The sequence below is a fragment of the Molossus molossus genome, unplaced genomic scaffold, assembly GCF_014108415.1.
Source record: "Molossus molossus isolate mMolMol1 unplaced genomic scaffold, mMolMol1.p scaffold_m16_p_5, whole genome shotgun sequence".
NCBI classification, from domain to species: Eukaryota; Metazoa; Chordata; class Mammalia; order Chiroptera; family Molossidae; genus Molossus; species Molossus molossus.
Genome location: NW_023425388.1, coordinates 35,043,145 through 35,057,855, shown reverse-complemented (window position 1 = coordinate 35,057,855; position 14,711 = coordinate 35,043,145). Strand labels below are relative to the sequence as shown.

General features: G+C 42.6%; 1 protein-coding gene across 8 annotated transcripts in view; it reads left to right on the top strand.

The window, feature by feature from the left end:
- GOLIM4 (golgi integral membrane protein 4) overlaps nt 1–14,711 on the top strand; it is a 73,814-nt gene that overhangs the window by 39,579 nt on the left and 19,524 nt on the right. For 4 of the 8 annotated variants that reach the window (XM_036243390.1, XM_036243389.1, XM_036243392.1 and 1 more), the window contains exons 2-8: nt 7–81; nt 1,671–1,720; nt 3,315–3,368; nt 4,646–4,796; nt 9,776–9,858; nt 10,392–10,475; nt 12,760–12,918. In XM_036243390.1, coding sequence (XP_036099283.1) covers nt 7–81; nt 1,671–1,720; nt 3,315–3,368; nt 4,646–4,796; nt 9,776–9,858; nt 10,392–10,475; nt 12,760–12,918 — 656 coding nt within the window. The remainder of the gene's footprint in view (nt 1–6; nt 82–1,670; nt 1,721–3,314; nt 3,369–4,645; nt 4,797–9,775; nt 9,859–10,391; nt 10,476–12,759; nt 12,919–14,711) is intronic. The other 4 variants (XM_036243396.1, XM_036243394.1, XM_036243395.1 and 1 more) reach the window with 2 other exon arrangements.

The following is a 14,711-nucleotide window of genomic DNA, read 5'->3' as shown; positions in this document are numbered from 1 at the left end:
TTCCAGTTGTGTATGAACACAGATCAAGATTAGAAAAATCCTTGCAAAAGGAAAGACTTGAACATAAGAAAGCAAAAGAAGGTAAATAAATAATTCAATCGGTATTTTGTTTTTATCATATTCTTTGAAGCATCATATATTTGCTTTACTATGTTTTGCTGAAAAATGGATGATATCAACCCAGTCAGTTTTACAGGTAGACAGAAAGAAATGTCAGGCAGTTTGCTGTGCATTGTGCAATAAAATGATTCCTGCTCAAGACTGGAATTAGATTCTCGCATTCAGTATGTGCCACCTTGAGGTAATTAATATATTGATTATGTATATTATTTCAGAAATAAAATATGTATTATGTACATATGTTAGTAATACCTGGAACTTTTGTTTACAAATATCCAGAAAGTAACAGTATGCATTGTCCAGAATTTGACAAATTTTATGTATACATATGCATGTACAGGGTGTCTGTAGATTCTATTACATTTTGAAAATGAAATGTATTGTAATAAACACTGGCTTTATAATTATTTAAAGTTGTATATACATTTTTGGGGGACACCCTATATATATATACATTTATAACATAAGTTGATCACATTGGATGACGTTCTTTAAGTTATGTACCTGTTTTGCTTTGTTTTTAAATTGATTTGAGAGAGAGAATGAAACATTGATGTAAGAAAGAAACTTTAATTGATTGCCTCCCCTGAGCACCCCGAACGGGGGTTGAACCTGCAACCTAGGTATATGCCTTGCCCGGGAATCAAAACCATGACCCTTTGGTACATGGGGCAGTGCTCCAAACACTGAGCCACAGCAGCCAGGGCATGCACCTGTTTTTATCTTGTGAGGGCTTTTTTTTGGACAGCCAATTGGTCCAGTTTTAAAAATTAACATTTAGCACAGGTATCAGGCAATGCTATGATTTTTCAAATCAGAATCTACGGTATAAACTGTAGACTTTATACAGCTTGTGATTTAAAGTCATCTGCATTTATATTTTTATTCACGTTTTGTGATAAATCTTGAGATATAAGTTAGGTGTTCTGTCTGATTAACTTGGGAAGGTATAAGGAGGGAGAACAGAGGAGGGCAGCATTGGTTAGGATGTTTTACTGACCCTTGGATTAAGCCTGTGTGAAGAATAGGAGTTTAACATCATTAAAATGCTTTGATAGGATTTGGATTTTTCTTGTCTTCAAATGTAGTGATTTTACAGGGCCATCTAGTGGACAATAAGCTTTAAGAGCCTGAGAGAGGGTGTCAGCGGCTTGAATGCTCTTTTCGGGTCCTGCGTGATTTCGGTGTGCCCTCTAGTGGGTAGCGATGCAGCACCCCTGTCTGCAGGTGTGCTGCCTGCTTGGCCCTCCTGCATGAAGGCGGGTTACAGAGGCATGTTCTCCGGGCACTTTCAGTCAGTCGGTGACAGTGTTAGTGTTGATGCAAGATTCACTGCTTTAAGGTAAAGAGAGAAATTATATGATAGTTTTTTCAACTTTTTTTAAAGTACGAAGAGGCAAAATAAGGTCTATATAAGCCACCAAGTAAGTGGTTTTAAACCTAGCATTTTTTTTTTGTAAATCTGAATCAAGTTTGCCTTTATTCTAGATGATTAAAAATTTCACAAGGAATGAACTTATGCTCTATTTCCTCTGTTTTGTATTTTCTAGATTTTCTTGTTTATAAGTTAGAAGCACAAGAAACACTAAATAAAGGAAGGGTAAGTTTTTTGTTTTTTTTAATTTTTATTTCATGAAACTTTGAGGAGAAGAAATTGTTGAAAAATCTTTTATTCTGTTGATCACTAGTATTGCAGGGCTGAAATACATTTTTTTTTAAATACCAAAAATTTTTAAGAGGAAGACTTAAAATTTTTAGTTTAAAATCTGCCTTTGCTTATCGCATTATTTATGACAGCAGTAAATTGGGAATAGCTTAATTTCAACAATAAAGAGAAAAGTATTTTTATTCATTTATTTGTTCCCTTATTTATAGTCTCTCTTTTCTGTAGAACATAATACATGTTTTCGTTTGCCTTTGCACAGACATTACTGTGTAACGTCTAACACAGTGCTGTGACCTCCTGAGTGCCCGAGTGCTGGTCACTCTCAAAGCTAGGAGCTCACCGCCTCTGAGAAGTCTTCTCTCACCTCTCTCCCATCCAGAGCTCATCCAAAAACATATGTCACCTGCACGAATGAATAAACATGACTTTGCTGTTAAAATTTAACTGCAGAAAAACTAGTCTTTTTCTTACTCTAAAAACAAGTAAGCTTTAGTTGAATAAAACATTGGCGTTTGGGGGTCTTAAAACTGAGAAGAGTCAGTTCCTTGGGTAGCTGGCACGCTATTACTTGCTTTTAAAAGACCTGATCAAAATTGTGGGAAATCTGTTGTACATTTTATAATGTAATTTCCTTAAAAATTAAAGTAGTAAAGCAGTAAAATAAAGCGAGAAAACAAAGATGCAGTTCATTTTAGAAGTCGTAACAATCGAACTAAGAAATGACTTGAGAGCGCGTCCCTGTGCTGGCCACGGGGTAAGCTAGAGGTGTGGCGTGTGAGACGACACAGCACGGGACAGAAGCTTCACGGGTCTGGTGTGCTGGCTGGTCATGGCTGCCCAGGGCTGTGGCAGCATATGAAGGTGTTTCACTGGGACCCAGTGAGCTGCTTACTCCTAGAACGTGGATCAGCCATAGGCCCAGGCTCAGGTTTCCGTCCTGGCTCTGCTAGAAAAGGACATGTTTGCCCTGGGCTATTCCTTATCCTTCTGAATCTCCCTCTGTGAATTGGAGTCTCAGTGGAGTGAAGTAATATATGTAGACTTTCTTGTCCTCTGAAGCTCAGGGAAGGAAAACACCTTTTCTCTCCCCTCCAATAAGCCAAGCTAAGCTCGTGAGATCTAGTCCTTGTTGGTTCAGCCACACTTTCCCTTGGAGAAGTGGGCATAATACATTATTGTGTATGTGCTCTACTGTGTCTCAGGACCAGCCCTTCGAACATCTGGGCCTCAGTTCTTCTCAATGTGAGAGTAGAAGTCATCTCCAAGGGCCCTGTCAAGCTGCTATTTTGTGATTCCATGTCCTCTTTTTCATTACTAAAATCTAGCAAACTTACAGGATGTTGCAACTTTATTTCTGCTATTATATAAAGAGATGGCCTCAAAGAATCCTGGCTCAAGTGTAGAATTTATTCTAGTTTATGCAAGAGAAATAAATGAAATTTTTCTATTAAGAGTTTTAAGCTGTGTTAATCAAAAGAGCCAGATTTTTTTTTATCTTTGTGTTAACTATTTTCTTTTCAATTTACAGCAAGATTCCAATAGTAGATACAGTGCATTGAATGTGCAGCATCAGATGTTGAAAGTGAGTAATTTAATGAGGTTCTTCGTGAATGAGTGGAAGGACTAACTGAGTAACTTAAGTGATTAAGGACAGTTACAGAAAGTTGATTTCTATTATAATATGGTAGAGTAAAGTCATATTTCACAAAAAATGATGTGTAACTATAATGCTCCATCATATGTATGACCTCATTACAAAGAACGTATGTAACTTATTACGTGTTTTCTTATAAATTAGACTCTCTGGTCAACTAATTTTTTTTGTTCTTCTCTTTATTCTTTAAGGCTTTTTGTTTGTTTAAATTCTCACAGTGCTTTTCCTTAGATATTTTCTTTATCTTAGACACACTGAAGGCAGTAAACTATTAAAATGCCTCCTTTGTGCTACTAAAATTTAAAAAGTGTTTTTTTACCTACCACAGGGAAACAATTTATAATGAAAGATTCTCCTTCCTTGGTTCTGGGGTGAAATGTATTATTATGTGTCAGGAAGACAGAGAGCGAGAGAGTCATTATTTCTGTCTAGCTGGAGGAGATGCCGGTGTGCGGCGCCCTCTGCACAGCGGGAAAGCCCGGCCGTGATCTGCACCCCACACCCCAGCTGTTGGTTTGGTGCTGTCTTTTCTCCCCTATCAGGAGGGCAGATGCCTTTTGTTGAAACCAGAATCCCCTCCGCTACCAAGAAAGCAGTTCACGAATGAAAGCGGACTGTCCTTGCACAGGGAGCATCTGGAGACTGGAGACTTTATCTAGATTATCACAGCATAATGTTCTCATCGGGAGAAAGATAAGAATACTTCGATAAACAATCAGTGTGTTACTTCCCCAAAAGGGAAGAGCCTGTTCTTTTCTCCTTCTTTAAACGGAGTCACCAGGAAGGCCAACAGCCAAAGAAGGAAAATGAAAAATGTGTTTAGGAAAACGGCAGATTGAAAGAGGAAGTCTAGACTCTCCTCCGAGGGTTAACTTTTCCGTTAGCTTTACCTTGTTTCCACAGTAACTCGAGTGCCTGGGAATTTCCCCAGACCCTTCCCTTTTCCATCTCTCGTGCTAACTTCTCACTTCTTGTGGGTTCCATTGATGTTAAACGTTTAGAAGAAAATTATTTTTGGCTGTGATCCCAAACTCGTTATTTGAAATGTAAGGGGAAGGGAGGTGAACTACACAAATTAAAAGCAACCTGGGGAAAATGAAACCTCCTCCTTCATTTGCTCCTACTTTCCAGCAAGAGAAAGGCTGAGTTATCGAGAAGTAGACTGTGATGTCACTTGGAGAACACTCACGGTCTCATCTTTTCAGAGTCAACACGAGGAGCTGAAGAAACAGCACAGCGACTTGGAAGAGGAACACCGCAGACAAGGCGAGGACTTCAGCAGGACGTTCAATGACCATAAGCAGAAGTACCTACAGCTGCAGCAAGAGAAAGAACAGGAACTTTCTAAGCTGAAAGGTATTTGGAAATCTAATTAGCCCGTTTATGTGGAAATAAATGCTCATGTTAATGTTTTCAGTAGAACAACAGACTTCTGTTTTATTTTGTTGGTTTTTTTACAGGGTGGTTGGTTTATCTGTATTGTGTGGTCCTTCCCTACCCACTCATTTCTTTGTCATAGTTCACATGTGTCCTTATCTCTTGGGTTTGTTTAGGGAAGCAGAGAATGCTTTGTGTGTCGCAGTGGGGCACATTGTCCATGTTGGGCAGGACAGTCGTGTGTGTGTGTGTGTGTGTGTGTGTGGCGAGGCATTCGGCATCGCTGACCTCAACCCACACACTGCCACCCATCAGTGCTCCCCAGTCATTGTGATGATTAAAAATTGTGACGGTGAAGCATTTCTAAAACCTTTCAGAGTAAGAAAGACTTGCAATTGATATCTAATAATACCTGCAACAGCTCCAACGGCTGGAGTCCGACAGCCTGGTGAATCTTGGCTCTTCGGTGACTAGCTGTGTGTGACCTGGGCACGCTGTGTGATCACCACCGGCTTCATTGTCCTCTTCTGCAAAACTGGGCTGTTCCTGAACAGTATCAGCCTTGTCGGGTTGGTGGGAGGATCAAATAATTTATGTAAAGCACCTAGAACAGCTACTGGTATATGATGAATCTTGAATTGCCATTAGCATCAGGTATTTTCATAGTAATACGGAACAAAATATTACTTCTCAAAGTACATCTGAGTTTTGGATATGAGAAATAAGCACATTCTGCAATTACCTAGTCAGTGATGAATAAATATTAATTTTTTAAATTAATTATTTAAATAAGTTTAAACTATGACAAATGGTTTAAAAACATACATGGTGCCTTCAAAAACAGTGGTGCAGCCCTGGCCAGTTTGGCTCAGCGGTTAGAGTGTCAGCCTGCGGTCCAGAGAGACCCGGGTTCGGTTCCCGCTAAGGGCACGTACTTCGGTTGCAGTTTGTCCCCGGCCCTGGTTGGTCGTGCGGGTGGCAGCCACTCGATGTGTCCCTTCATGTCGATGTTTCTCTCTCTCTCTCCCTTCCTCTCTCTCCCTCCCACTCTATCTGTACAAAAAATGGAAAAATATCCTCAGGTGAGGATAAAAAACAAAAAAAAAACAAAACAAAAAAAAAACAGTGGTGCAACCCCATGGAAATAGGAGGACATGTGTGTGGGCTCTGCGTAGTAAGGTAGTCTGAGTAATTGTACTGGTTCACTGTACTACGCCAGTTCTTTGGTGTCGTATGCTCCATTTATATAAGATGTCACCTTCTAGAGAAGCTGGGTGACAAGTACCTTGGACCTCTCTGTGTTTTCCATGCAACATTTTGTCTATTGCAGAATAATAATGCACAATGGAAAGGCTCATGGAAGAAGTTAAGTAGGCACTGAGGCCCTTTACAGAGGGTTAGGGTGGTCTTGGTCGAGCTGGGCTGGGTGTCAGCAGATGCCACCCACGAGATGCAGACAGACAGGAGCTTCGGCTTGTTGGCGGTGCGGCAGCTGGTGAGGGGTCGTTAAGATGACGGAACAGCGAGGCGTCTGTTTGACAGACCTGGAGCGGTCACCGTCTGCTGCTGCAGCTCCCGTGCAGACGCAGGAGAAAGGGGCCTCGTGCTCCCTGTCTGTCTGACTGGCAGCAGGGTTGCCTGAGGGAACACAGAAGGTAGAAAGCCAGAGGAAGGCAGGCAGGCGGAGCAGCAGCGGTGCTCACAAAGGCCGCGCTGGGGACGAGAGGAGGTGTCCAAAAGCATTGCTGTCCCTGTGAAGCCGCACCTGTCAGAGGGAGGGCGGAGCCTTTGCAAACCCGAGCGAGGCTGAGTAAATGTATCATATTATACTGATAGTAAATAAGTAGATTCTTTAAGGAATGAGACATAAAACTCCATAGGTAGCTGACCTGTGCTTGGCACACTTTCCACAATTAGTTCACTTCATTTTAGCAGTATCGCGAAAGGGCAGGTTTTCTTACGTCTACTCTATGTTTACTTTTTTCTCTGTGTGGTACAATTTTAACAAATTATATGTAGAAGTAAGAAATAAGAACCACGGAAAATAGGAGGACATGTATGTGAATTCTGCATACTAAGATAATTGAAGCCTCTAACCTGGTCTGAACTCTGACCTTCCTGGCACCCAGGACAGAAGGGGGTGATACAGTAAGTTACCGAGGCTCTTGAAGCTCCTGCTGTCAGAAAGAGAGAATACAGCAAGGCCTTAGGGACAGGGGGTGACAGAGACAGAGACAAGGGGTGGGGGGGAGAGAGAGAGAGAGAGAAAGACAATATTCTTTCTGTTACCAATTTTGGAAAAACTTCCTCAAAGAGCCCTTAACAAACAGAGTGTGACAGTGCCCTGAAGATACTTTTTTTTTTTAATATCCTCACCCGAGGACATTTTTTCATTAATCTTCAGACAGAGTGGGAGAGAGAGAGAAACATCAATGTGAGAGAAACACATTGACTGGTTGCCTCCCACACCCCCTGACCAGGACTGAGGACCGAACTGCAACCGGGGCATGTGCCCTTGACCACCATTGAACCTGAGATTCTTGGTCTGCCGGCCGATGCTCTAACCACTGAGCAACGGGCCAGGGCATGATGACACTTCTGTGAGTAATTTTCACATCAGCAGTTTTGTTTGATTAGGATCCTTGATGAGGCTTGGAATAGTAAATTAAACCCTATTGTGATAGCTACAGGTCAGTAGTGGCAAACTAAGGTGTCTAGTCCAAGTAGTCTTTTTTTTTTTTATCTTTACCTGAGGACATTTTTTCATTTTTTGTTCAGATACAGTGGGAGGGGGAGACAGGAAGAGAGAGAGAGAGAGAAATATTGATGTGAAAGGGACACATCGAGTGGCTGCCACCCGCATGACCAACCAGGGCCGGGGACAAACTGCACCTGAGGCATGTGCCCTCAGCGGGAACCGAACCCGGGTCTCTCCGGACCGCAGGCTGATGCTCCAACCGCTGAGCCAAACTGGCCAGGGCTAGTCCAGGTAGTCTTTAGTGGTCTAGTGTGATAGGAGGAGAGAATTTAGAATTCTTGGGAGATGAGCTGATAGCATATAAACTTAGATAACTATTCTTTTCATGTTCATCGTCATAATAGCTGACACTAAACAAATGTTTACGGTGTGCCGGAACCGGGTGAAACGCTTCATGCAGTCATCTTATTTAATTCTTGTAGCAACCTGCCTTACAGGCTGCTACAAGAATTAAATAAGATGTTGTGTTTAGCCTAATTTAACACATGAAGAAATTGAGGCCGGCCAAAGTGGAATAACTTACTCAGGGTGATACAGCGAAGGCATGGGTGCCACACCATTAAGTTTATAATCTATAATTACTTTCAACGTAGCCAAGTTGGGGTATTTCAAGCGTGTGTGTTCATGTGTGTGTAGAATGAAGCTGATCCAGCTTCATGTACGGTCCTCTTGGATTGTCCGTGGTCCTGTACTGACCTTGAGAAAATCCATTATTACATATAGATGGGCAAACTAATCACCGGCCACATTTCCCACTGTGCTGTTGGTCTTCCCCCAAACCCAGCCACACATCCATTGCCCAGGAGTCGACAGGGACTCCTAAGGAGTGAAAGGGACAGAAAACGTGGAGCAGCGGTGACTGGCACTTGCCTGCAGTGCTGAGTGCAAGTTGGAGAGTTGGGTTGTCTGCAGGAGGGTGGCTGCCATTAGGGACAGTTAGCCCAGCACAATCGAGTTGACGTCTGCCGTTCCCTTATAATAAGTAACAGCACCTTCTTTCACTCGCAAAAGCATCTCCTCCTGGAACATGAATTACATGGTTGGTCTCCCAACTTTCACTGTGTTGCACATGCGAGTTGGCCAAGCATTGTCACGTTTTACTAGACCCAGATTCTTGGTTTTGTCAATGGTGACAACTACTCAAATGTGGAAGATACTATACAGGCCAACATCGCAGGGGCAAAAATAAATAAAATTGTTGCCCTGGTCAGTTTGGCTCAGCGGTTAGAGCATCGGCCTGCGGTCCAGAGAGACCCGGGTTCGGTTCCCGCTAAGGGCATGTACCTCGGTTGCAGTTTGTCCCCGGCCCTGGTTGGTCGTGCGGGTGGCAGCCACTCGATGTGTCTCCTTCACGTCGATGTTTCTCTCTCTCTCTCTGTTCCTCTCTCTCCCTCCCACTCTGTTTGAACAAAAAATAGAAAAATGTCCTCGGTGAGGATTAAAAAAAAAATTGTCACTACCAGTTTATGACATTTAATGTCCAGAGACAGGGTAAACTACCAAGGTAAGAGTAGTGGGTCTAGAATCTTTAAGATGCGGAGCCTGTACCCTGAACAGTAGGGCATAAGGTGGGGAGGTTTTAGGACTTCAGTGTGATTGCTGCAGTCTCCCCGTGGGGCCCTGGGAAGAACTTCCCTGGAGCAGAGAATCTGATCAGTCAGGAACTCAATGGTAGGAGGACAAAAATGTGTTAGAGTTTTCAAGCACGTGTGTTCATGTAAGTGGGGTTTCTCTCTGTCTCTCATCTCTTGAGTTGCCTTTCTAACTGAAGTAGCTTTTGGGGGTGGGCAGATTATTCATCCTTGAGAAATAGGGTTTGTGCTTCTGCTAACCATGTTCCTAACTTGTAAAGAGACTCACGTCTCAGACCACCCCCGCCCATCACATTTTATTCCTACGGGCTTGCTTATTAACAGAAACATTTCATTTTTAACTCCCGAGTCATTAAAAATTCTTAGCTTCTTGTACAGTGTATAACCTGCTTCAACGTATTTAAGCTACTGAACCAGATTGTATTGGGATGTCTAACCGAATCCGTGCCCTAACAGTACAGTTTTTGTTGATTTGGAATAGTATGCCGTTAGAGTTCGTAACAAGTCCCAAAACAAGTTATATAAAGTTTTAGATATGAAAATATTAGAGTCAAAAGCCTAAAAATTCTAAGGCTAAATGATACGTGATTTTTCTTCTTCTAAACTAGAGACCGTGTACAATTTGAGAGAAGAGAATAGACAACTAAGGAAAGCACACCAAGACATACACACACAGCTTCAAGACGTCAAGGTAAATCACACCACGTCTTTGGCAGTTTAGTGTTTGCCTGACTTCCTTTGTGGAATGATTTAAAAGTCATCCCCTTCTTGGCCTGCTCTTCACATCCGTGCTGTTTCCTGAGAGCTTTGCAGAGACCCCGGTGTGCCCAGTACTTTCACCCCTTCCACATTGCCAGCCAAAAAAAGATGGTCTGAAAATCCAGACATTTTCATCAGTACCAAAATGACTCTCTTGCTAGGTGGTTGCATTTTAATACGCTTTTTGCAAAGGTTTATTAATAACGAAAGAAAGTTTTGTTCCTTCGGTTTTGATTTCATTGTAAATGACTATGATCTTTGGTTAGCCTATTCTGGATTTTGGAATACTGCAATTCGCCATAGCCGTCTCTCTACAGTGATTTTTAAACTTAACAGATGCTGCGGCAACCAAGAGATAAACCAATGGGCGAGCAAGCACTGTTTGGGTGGTCACACCACTGTCAGCCAAAAAAGAATTTGTCTTAGTATGTTACAACTCAACATGTAAAATTCTTTTTTGTGTAGCAACAGCATAAGAATTTACTCTCCGAGCATGAACATCTTGTAGTGACTTTGGAAGACCACAAGAGTGCACTAGCGGCTGCACAGGTTAGAAGGGTAGCAGCCTCTCTCGGTTCTGTTTCGAGTCTGCTTAACATTCTGGATTCCTCTGTGCATGTGGTCTCTCCTAAAAGCCAGTCTTCAGCGAGTTCTCTGGGACAGAGCTATCCTAATCCTGAGGATCATGCATGCTTTCAAAATTCAATCAGGAGAGTATTAAATAAACCTTTGACTGTTTGGTTTTTTGTTTTTGTCTTTTGCACGGGTGGCGTCGCGCATATGACTGGTTGTACCCCGCATCAGCCCTTAGGTGCAGCATTCTAATACTTGCTTGAGTCACAGAAACTATGCCACACGTAGGGTCTTTTGCCACTGCCTGACCTGTGTTGACTCTTGCTTTAGGATTTATAGGCTTTTTATGATGTGAGCTACCTAAATAAGTTACTGTCAGACTATTTTGTTCCCCTCTCCCTTGCTGCCAGCATTTCAGCCTATGCACACTCCTTTTGGGACTAGGCTGATGTGTTGTTGGTCAGAAAAAAAAAAAGAAGAAGAATAAGAAGAAGAAGGGATCTCATGTCAATAGAGAAGGAAAAACAAGAATTGTTTCCGTCTGTTCAAAGCCCAGAACAGTCCCTGGCACAAGGCAGGCCCTCGGCAGATATTTACTGAGCGAGCGAGCAGATGAACAAGTCAAGGGTTGGGAGCTTGTCAAGGCCGTGGATGCTGGGTAGTTCACAGCTTCCTCGCAGAAGCGAAGAGTGGGAACGGCTGGCTCAGTCACTACAGCTTCTGAGATCATTAGGTCCCTGCTTTTCTCCTTCTGGAAAAATTAGGAGGAAAGGCAAAGGGAAACCAACCACCTCCACTTCTCAGGAGCCATGTACTATGATTTCTCATTATACAATTATTAGAAGTGTAATATGGTGGGCCCCGGAGCCCGCATTTTTAACTCGATCCTTGAATAAGCCCTACCACACACTGATATTTGAGGGCCACAGTGTTGACGCCTTCACAGATTACCTGTCTGGGAGGAGGAGAAATAAGAAAGGCTAGAACTAAGGTTTGTGCATTCCCCCATACTTATCTTAAAGTATTAAAAATATCTTTGTGGATGTCAGGTTTTTTTTGTTTTTTTGTTTTTTTTTTATTCCAATGTCGGCTGGCAAATGTTTCTATATATTGCTGGGCTAAGGGCCACTGTTAGCCGTATGGCACACCATTGTGCAAATTACAAAGACGCACTCCCACGAGACAGACTTAGACTTAGCAAGCAAGTGTTTTCATGTTTGTGTGAATTAGAAAAGGGGGAAAAGGCACCGCCTCCTCGGTGGGGCAGGCGCTGTGCGGGGTGCTTTGGCAGCACAAGCGCCAGCCGGATCCTCTCTGGCGCCCGCTCCACTGTGCACCCCGAGCAAGGTGGCCCTTCCGGAAAGCTTGCTCAGAAAAGGATCTCTGTGTTCCTTCTCTTGCTGTACGTGTGTGGTTGCACACGTAGCATTTCTGTTTTAGGGTAACAGTGTTTGTGCATATGATGAGCTAAGTATAAACAGTGTCTATTCATTTTCTTAGTTAAGGTGTGATTTTTTTTTCTGCCTTTTTAGCTCCTTGTATTAAAAATATTACACACACACCCCACCACCACCACATATACACACAGATATATCTACAAGATATATTCTTTTTTTATACCTACATTAGTGCCTTTATCACTTTAGAAGAAAAGTACATGCAGAATTGAGGAATAAAAATCCAGCCTCACTTCACGTCTGCTGTTTCTTTCCAAAAACCGCAGAGCACAACACTGGAAGTGTTTTAGATACGAAGGGACCCTATTTGACCAATAAGAGGGTGGCCTGAATGATTTTATATATATATATGGTCAGTTATTTATCTTAAACTTATTCCTTTCCACTGAAAAGTGTTGCTCAGACCATATTGGTAAAAGATATCTTCACCTGTATTTATAACTATGTGAAATTTTATTAGATGTTTAGATGCTATAAAACTGATTGCATAGGAGTCTTTTAATAGTGATATTTATACTAGAAAGTTATTTATAAAAGTTCTGATTTTGTTTAATGTAGCATGAAAAACTAACTCCTGTCTTAGATATTTTTTCTCTGTTCTCTATAACTCTAATTCTGATTTGCATGTGCCTAAAAAAGGTGAAGCATGTCCAAATAAGAATAGCTAATGCATGGAAATAATCTTCCTATTTTTTCTAACTTGGATTTAGGTATCATATTTTTGTCTAGTCTTCCAGTGAACCCAATGCCCATCCATGAGTGATATCTTTTTCCCCTCTTCAAATTGTGCAATTTCTATGCAGACTCAAGTTGCAGAGTATAAACAACTGAAGGATACTCTGAATAGGATTCCCAGCTTTCGAAGAGCAGAACCAGCCGAGCAGCCAAGTGTTACTCAGGTGGCACATTCCCCACAAGGTGATGCCACAGCCCGGGAGCATCTGGCCGGAGAGCCACAGGAGGTAAGAGGATGCTAACCTATGGTCAGGTCACTGTCCCTGTCAAGCTGCCGTCTGATGAACTGCTGTTCCTGGAGAGCAGTGGTTCTCACATTTCAGTGTGTGTCACAGTCCCCAGCTGGGCTGTTAAAACACAGATTTCTGGGCCCTGCCCAGGGTTTCAGATTCAGCTAACTCTGGGTGAGGCCTGAGGGTTTGTATTTCTGATTCAGCTGGTCTGGGGAGCACACTTTGAGAATTATAACAGTATTTTCTGGGAAAGACACAGTGGCTTTGTCTTTGTTTATATGGGTTTCTTTGTTTGAAAGGAGCTGTCGTGTCCTGAGATTTTTAAGGTGGTGGTTGTTGTTGTTGTTATTTTGGTAGAGTGAGAGGCTAAATGATTGTGAGTTGACCCTGTGACAGTAGCCCACTGAGGTATCCAAGTTGGCCACATGTCTGAGGTTGATGCAATGTCAGGTCCACACAGAACATGCCAGGATTTGGGTTCAAAGGCTTATAAAACTACCAAGGGAATGAGTGCTAGCGTCAGGCTTGACTTTTTTGTATTTCTGTTCTTCATAAAAACCAAGCCCGCTTAAACGTACCTTATAAACAGGACATCGAAGTCGTGTCTCCCTGATCATGAACTTTTACAGGGTGATTTTACGGTCACAGGTGTAGTGAGAACGGAGTGTGGCGACCTTTCCCCTGATGGACTTGTGAACAGTGCACGTGTGAAAAGACTTGCCCCCAAGACCCGTCCGACAGGAAGGATTGAGTGATGGGAGTGGACGTCCTACGTGTCTGCAGAGCATCTTTGCAGACCAGTTCTGAGTCCTCATACACCCTCCTTCTGGTCTGGGTCTCAGGTTGCTACTAACTTATGAAACCATAACCAGATCCCTGGCCCGGGACCAGGTTTTCCATTTGCGAGGTAGAGACGCCGTTTTCTGCTTTGACCTTTCTCACAGGGATGCTGGGAAGAGCAGTGACAGGCGCTGGAAGCACTTAGTGTTCTCTGCAGAAACATCCCGCATAAACCAGGGCAGTGTCAAACCACACTTGCCAGGAACGGGAGAATGTTGGTAACACGTGTGTCTCCGAAAGCTGTCCTCAGATGTCCAAGAAAGGACTTTTCGTCCAGGTTCATTTACTTATTTATGCAGTCCAGCTCCTCAGTTATATACCTGCTCGTTTAAGGAGAGCCCTTCACATTTATTTCAATGATGGGAGAGCAGTCTGACCAAAGAAGTTATTTTTTCTGGTAGAGAAGGGGGAGGGAGTGACAGGTGTTCCTGTTGATATTATACCATCTCCGTCTTGCCCCTCTTTTCTAGTGAAGATAGAGAAGCTTGCAGGGAAAGCGGATTTAAGTCATTGAACTTTAGAAGAGGGGTACTCTTCAGACGTGTTTTTGTTCAGAGTTTTCTGTATTAACAGTACAAAATACAAAAGCCTTCCTCTGGTTTGCAAAGAAACACTATTTCAGTACGTTAAGAAACACTATTTCAGTTTCTGGTTTAATGGGCACTCTTTTTGTAAAAGTATGTTTTTATTGATTTTTTTTTTTTTTTTTTTTTTTTTGAGAGAGAGAGAGGAAGAGAGGGGGAGAGGGAAAGAATCATCATTTGGTTGCCTCCAATACACACCCCAGCCAGGGACCAAACCCACAACCTGGGCACATGCTCTGATCAGGAATCGAACTGGTGACCTTTCAGTACTTGGGACGATGCCCAGCTAACTGAGCCACACTGGCCAGGGCTAGAGGGCACTATTTTTAGCTAACGTGGATGTCCATTAATAAAGACATTCTC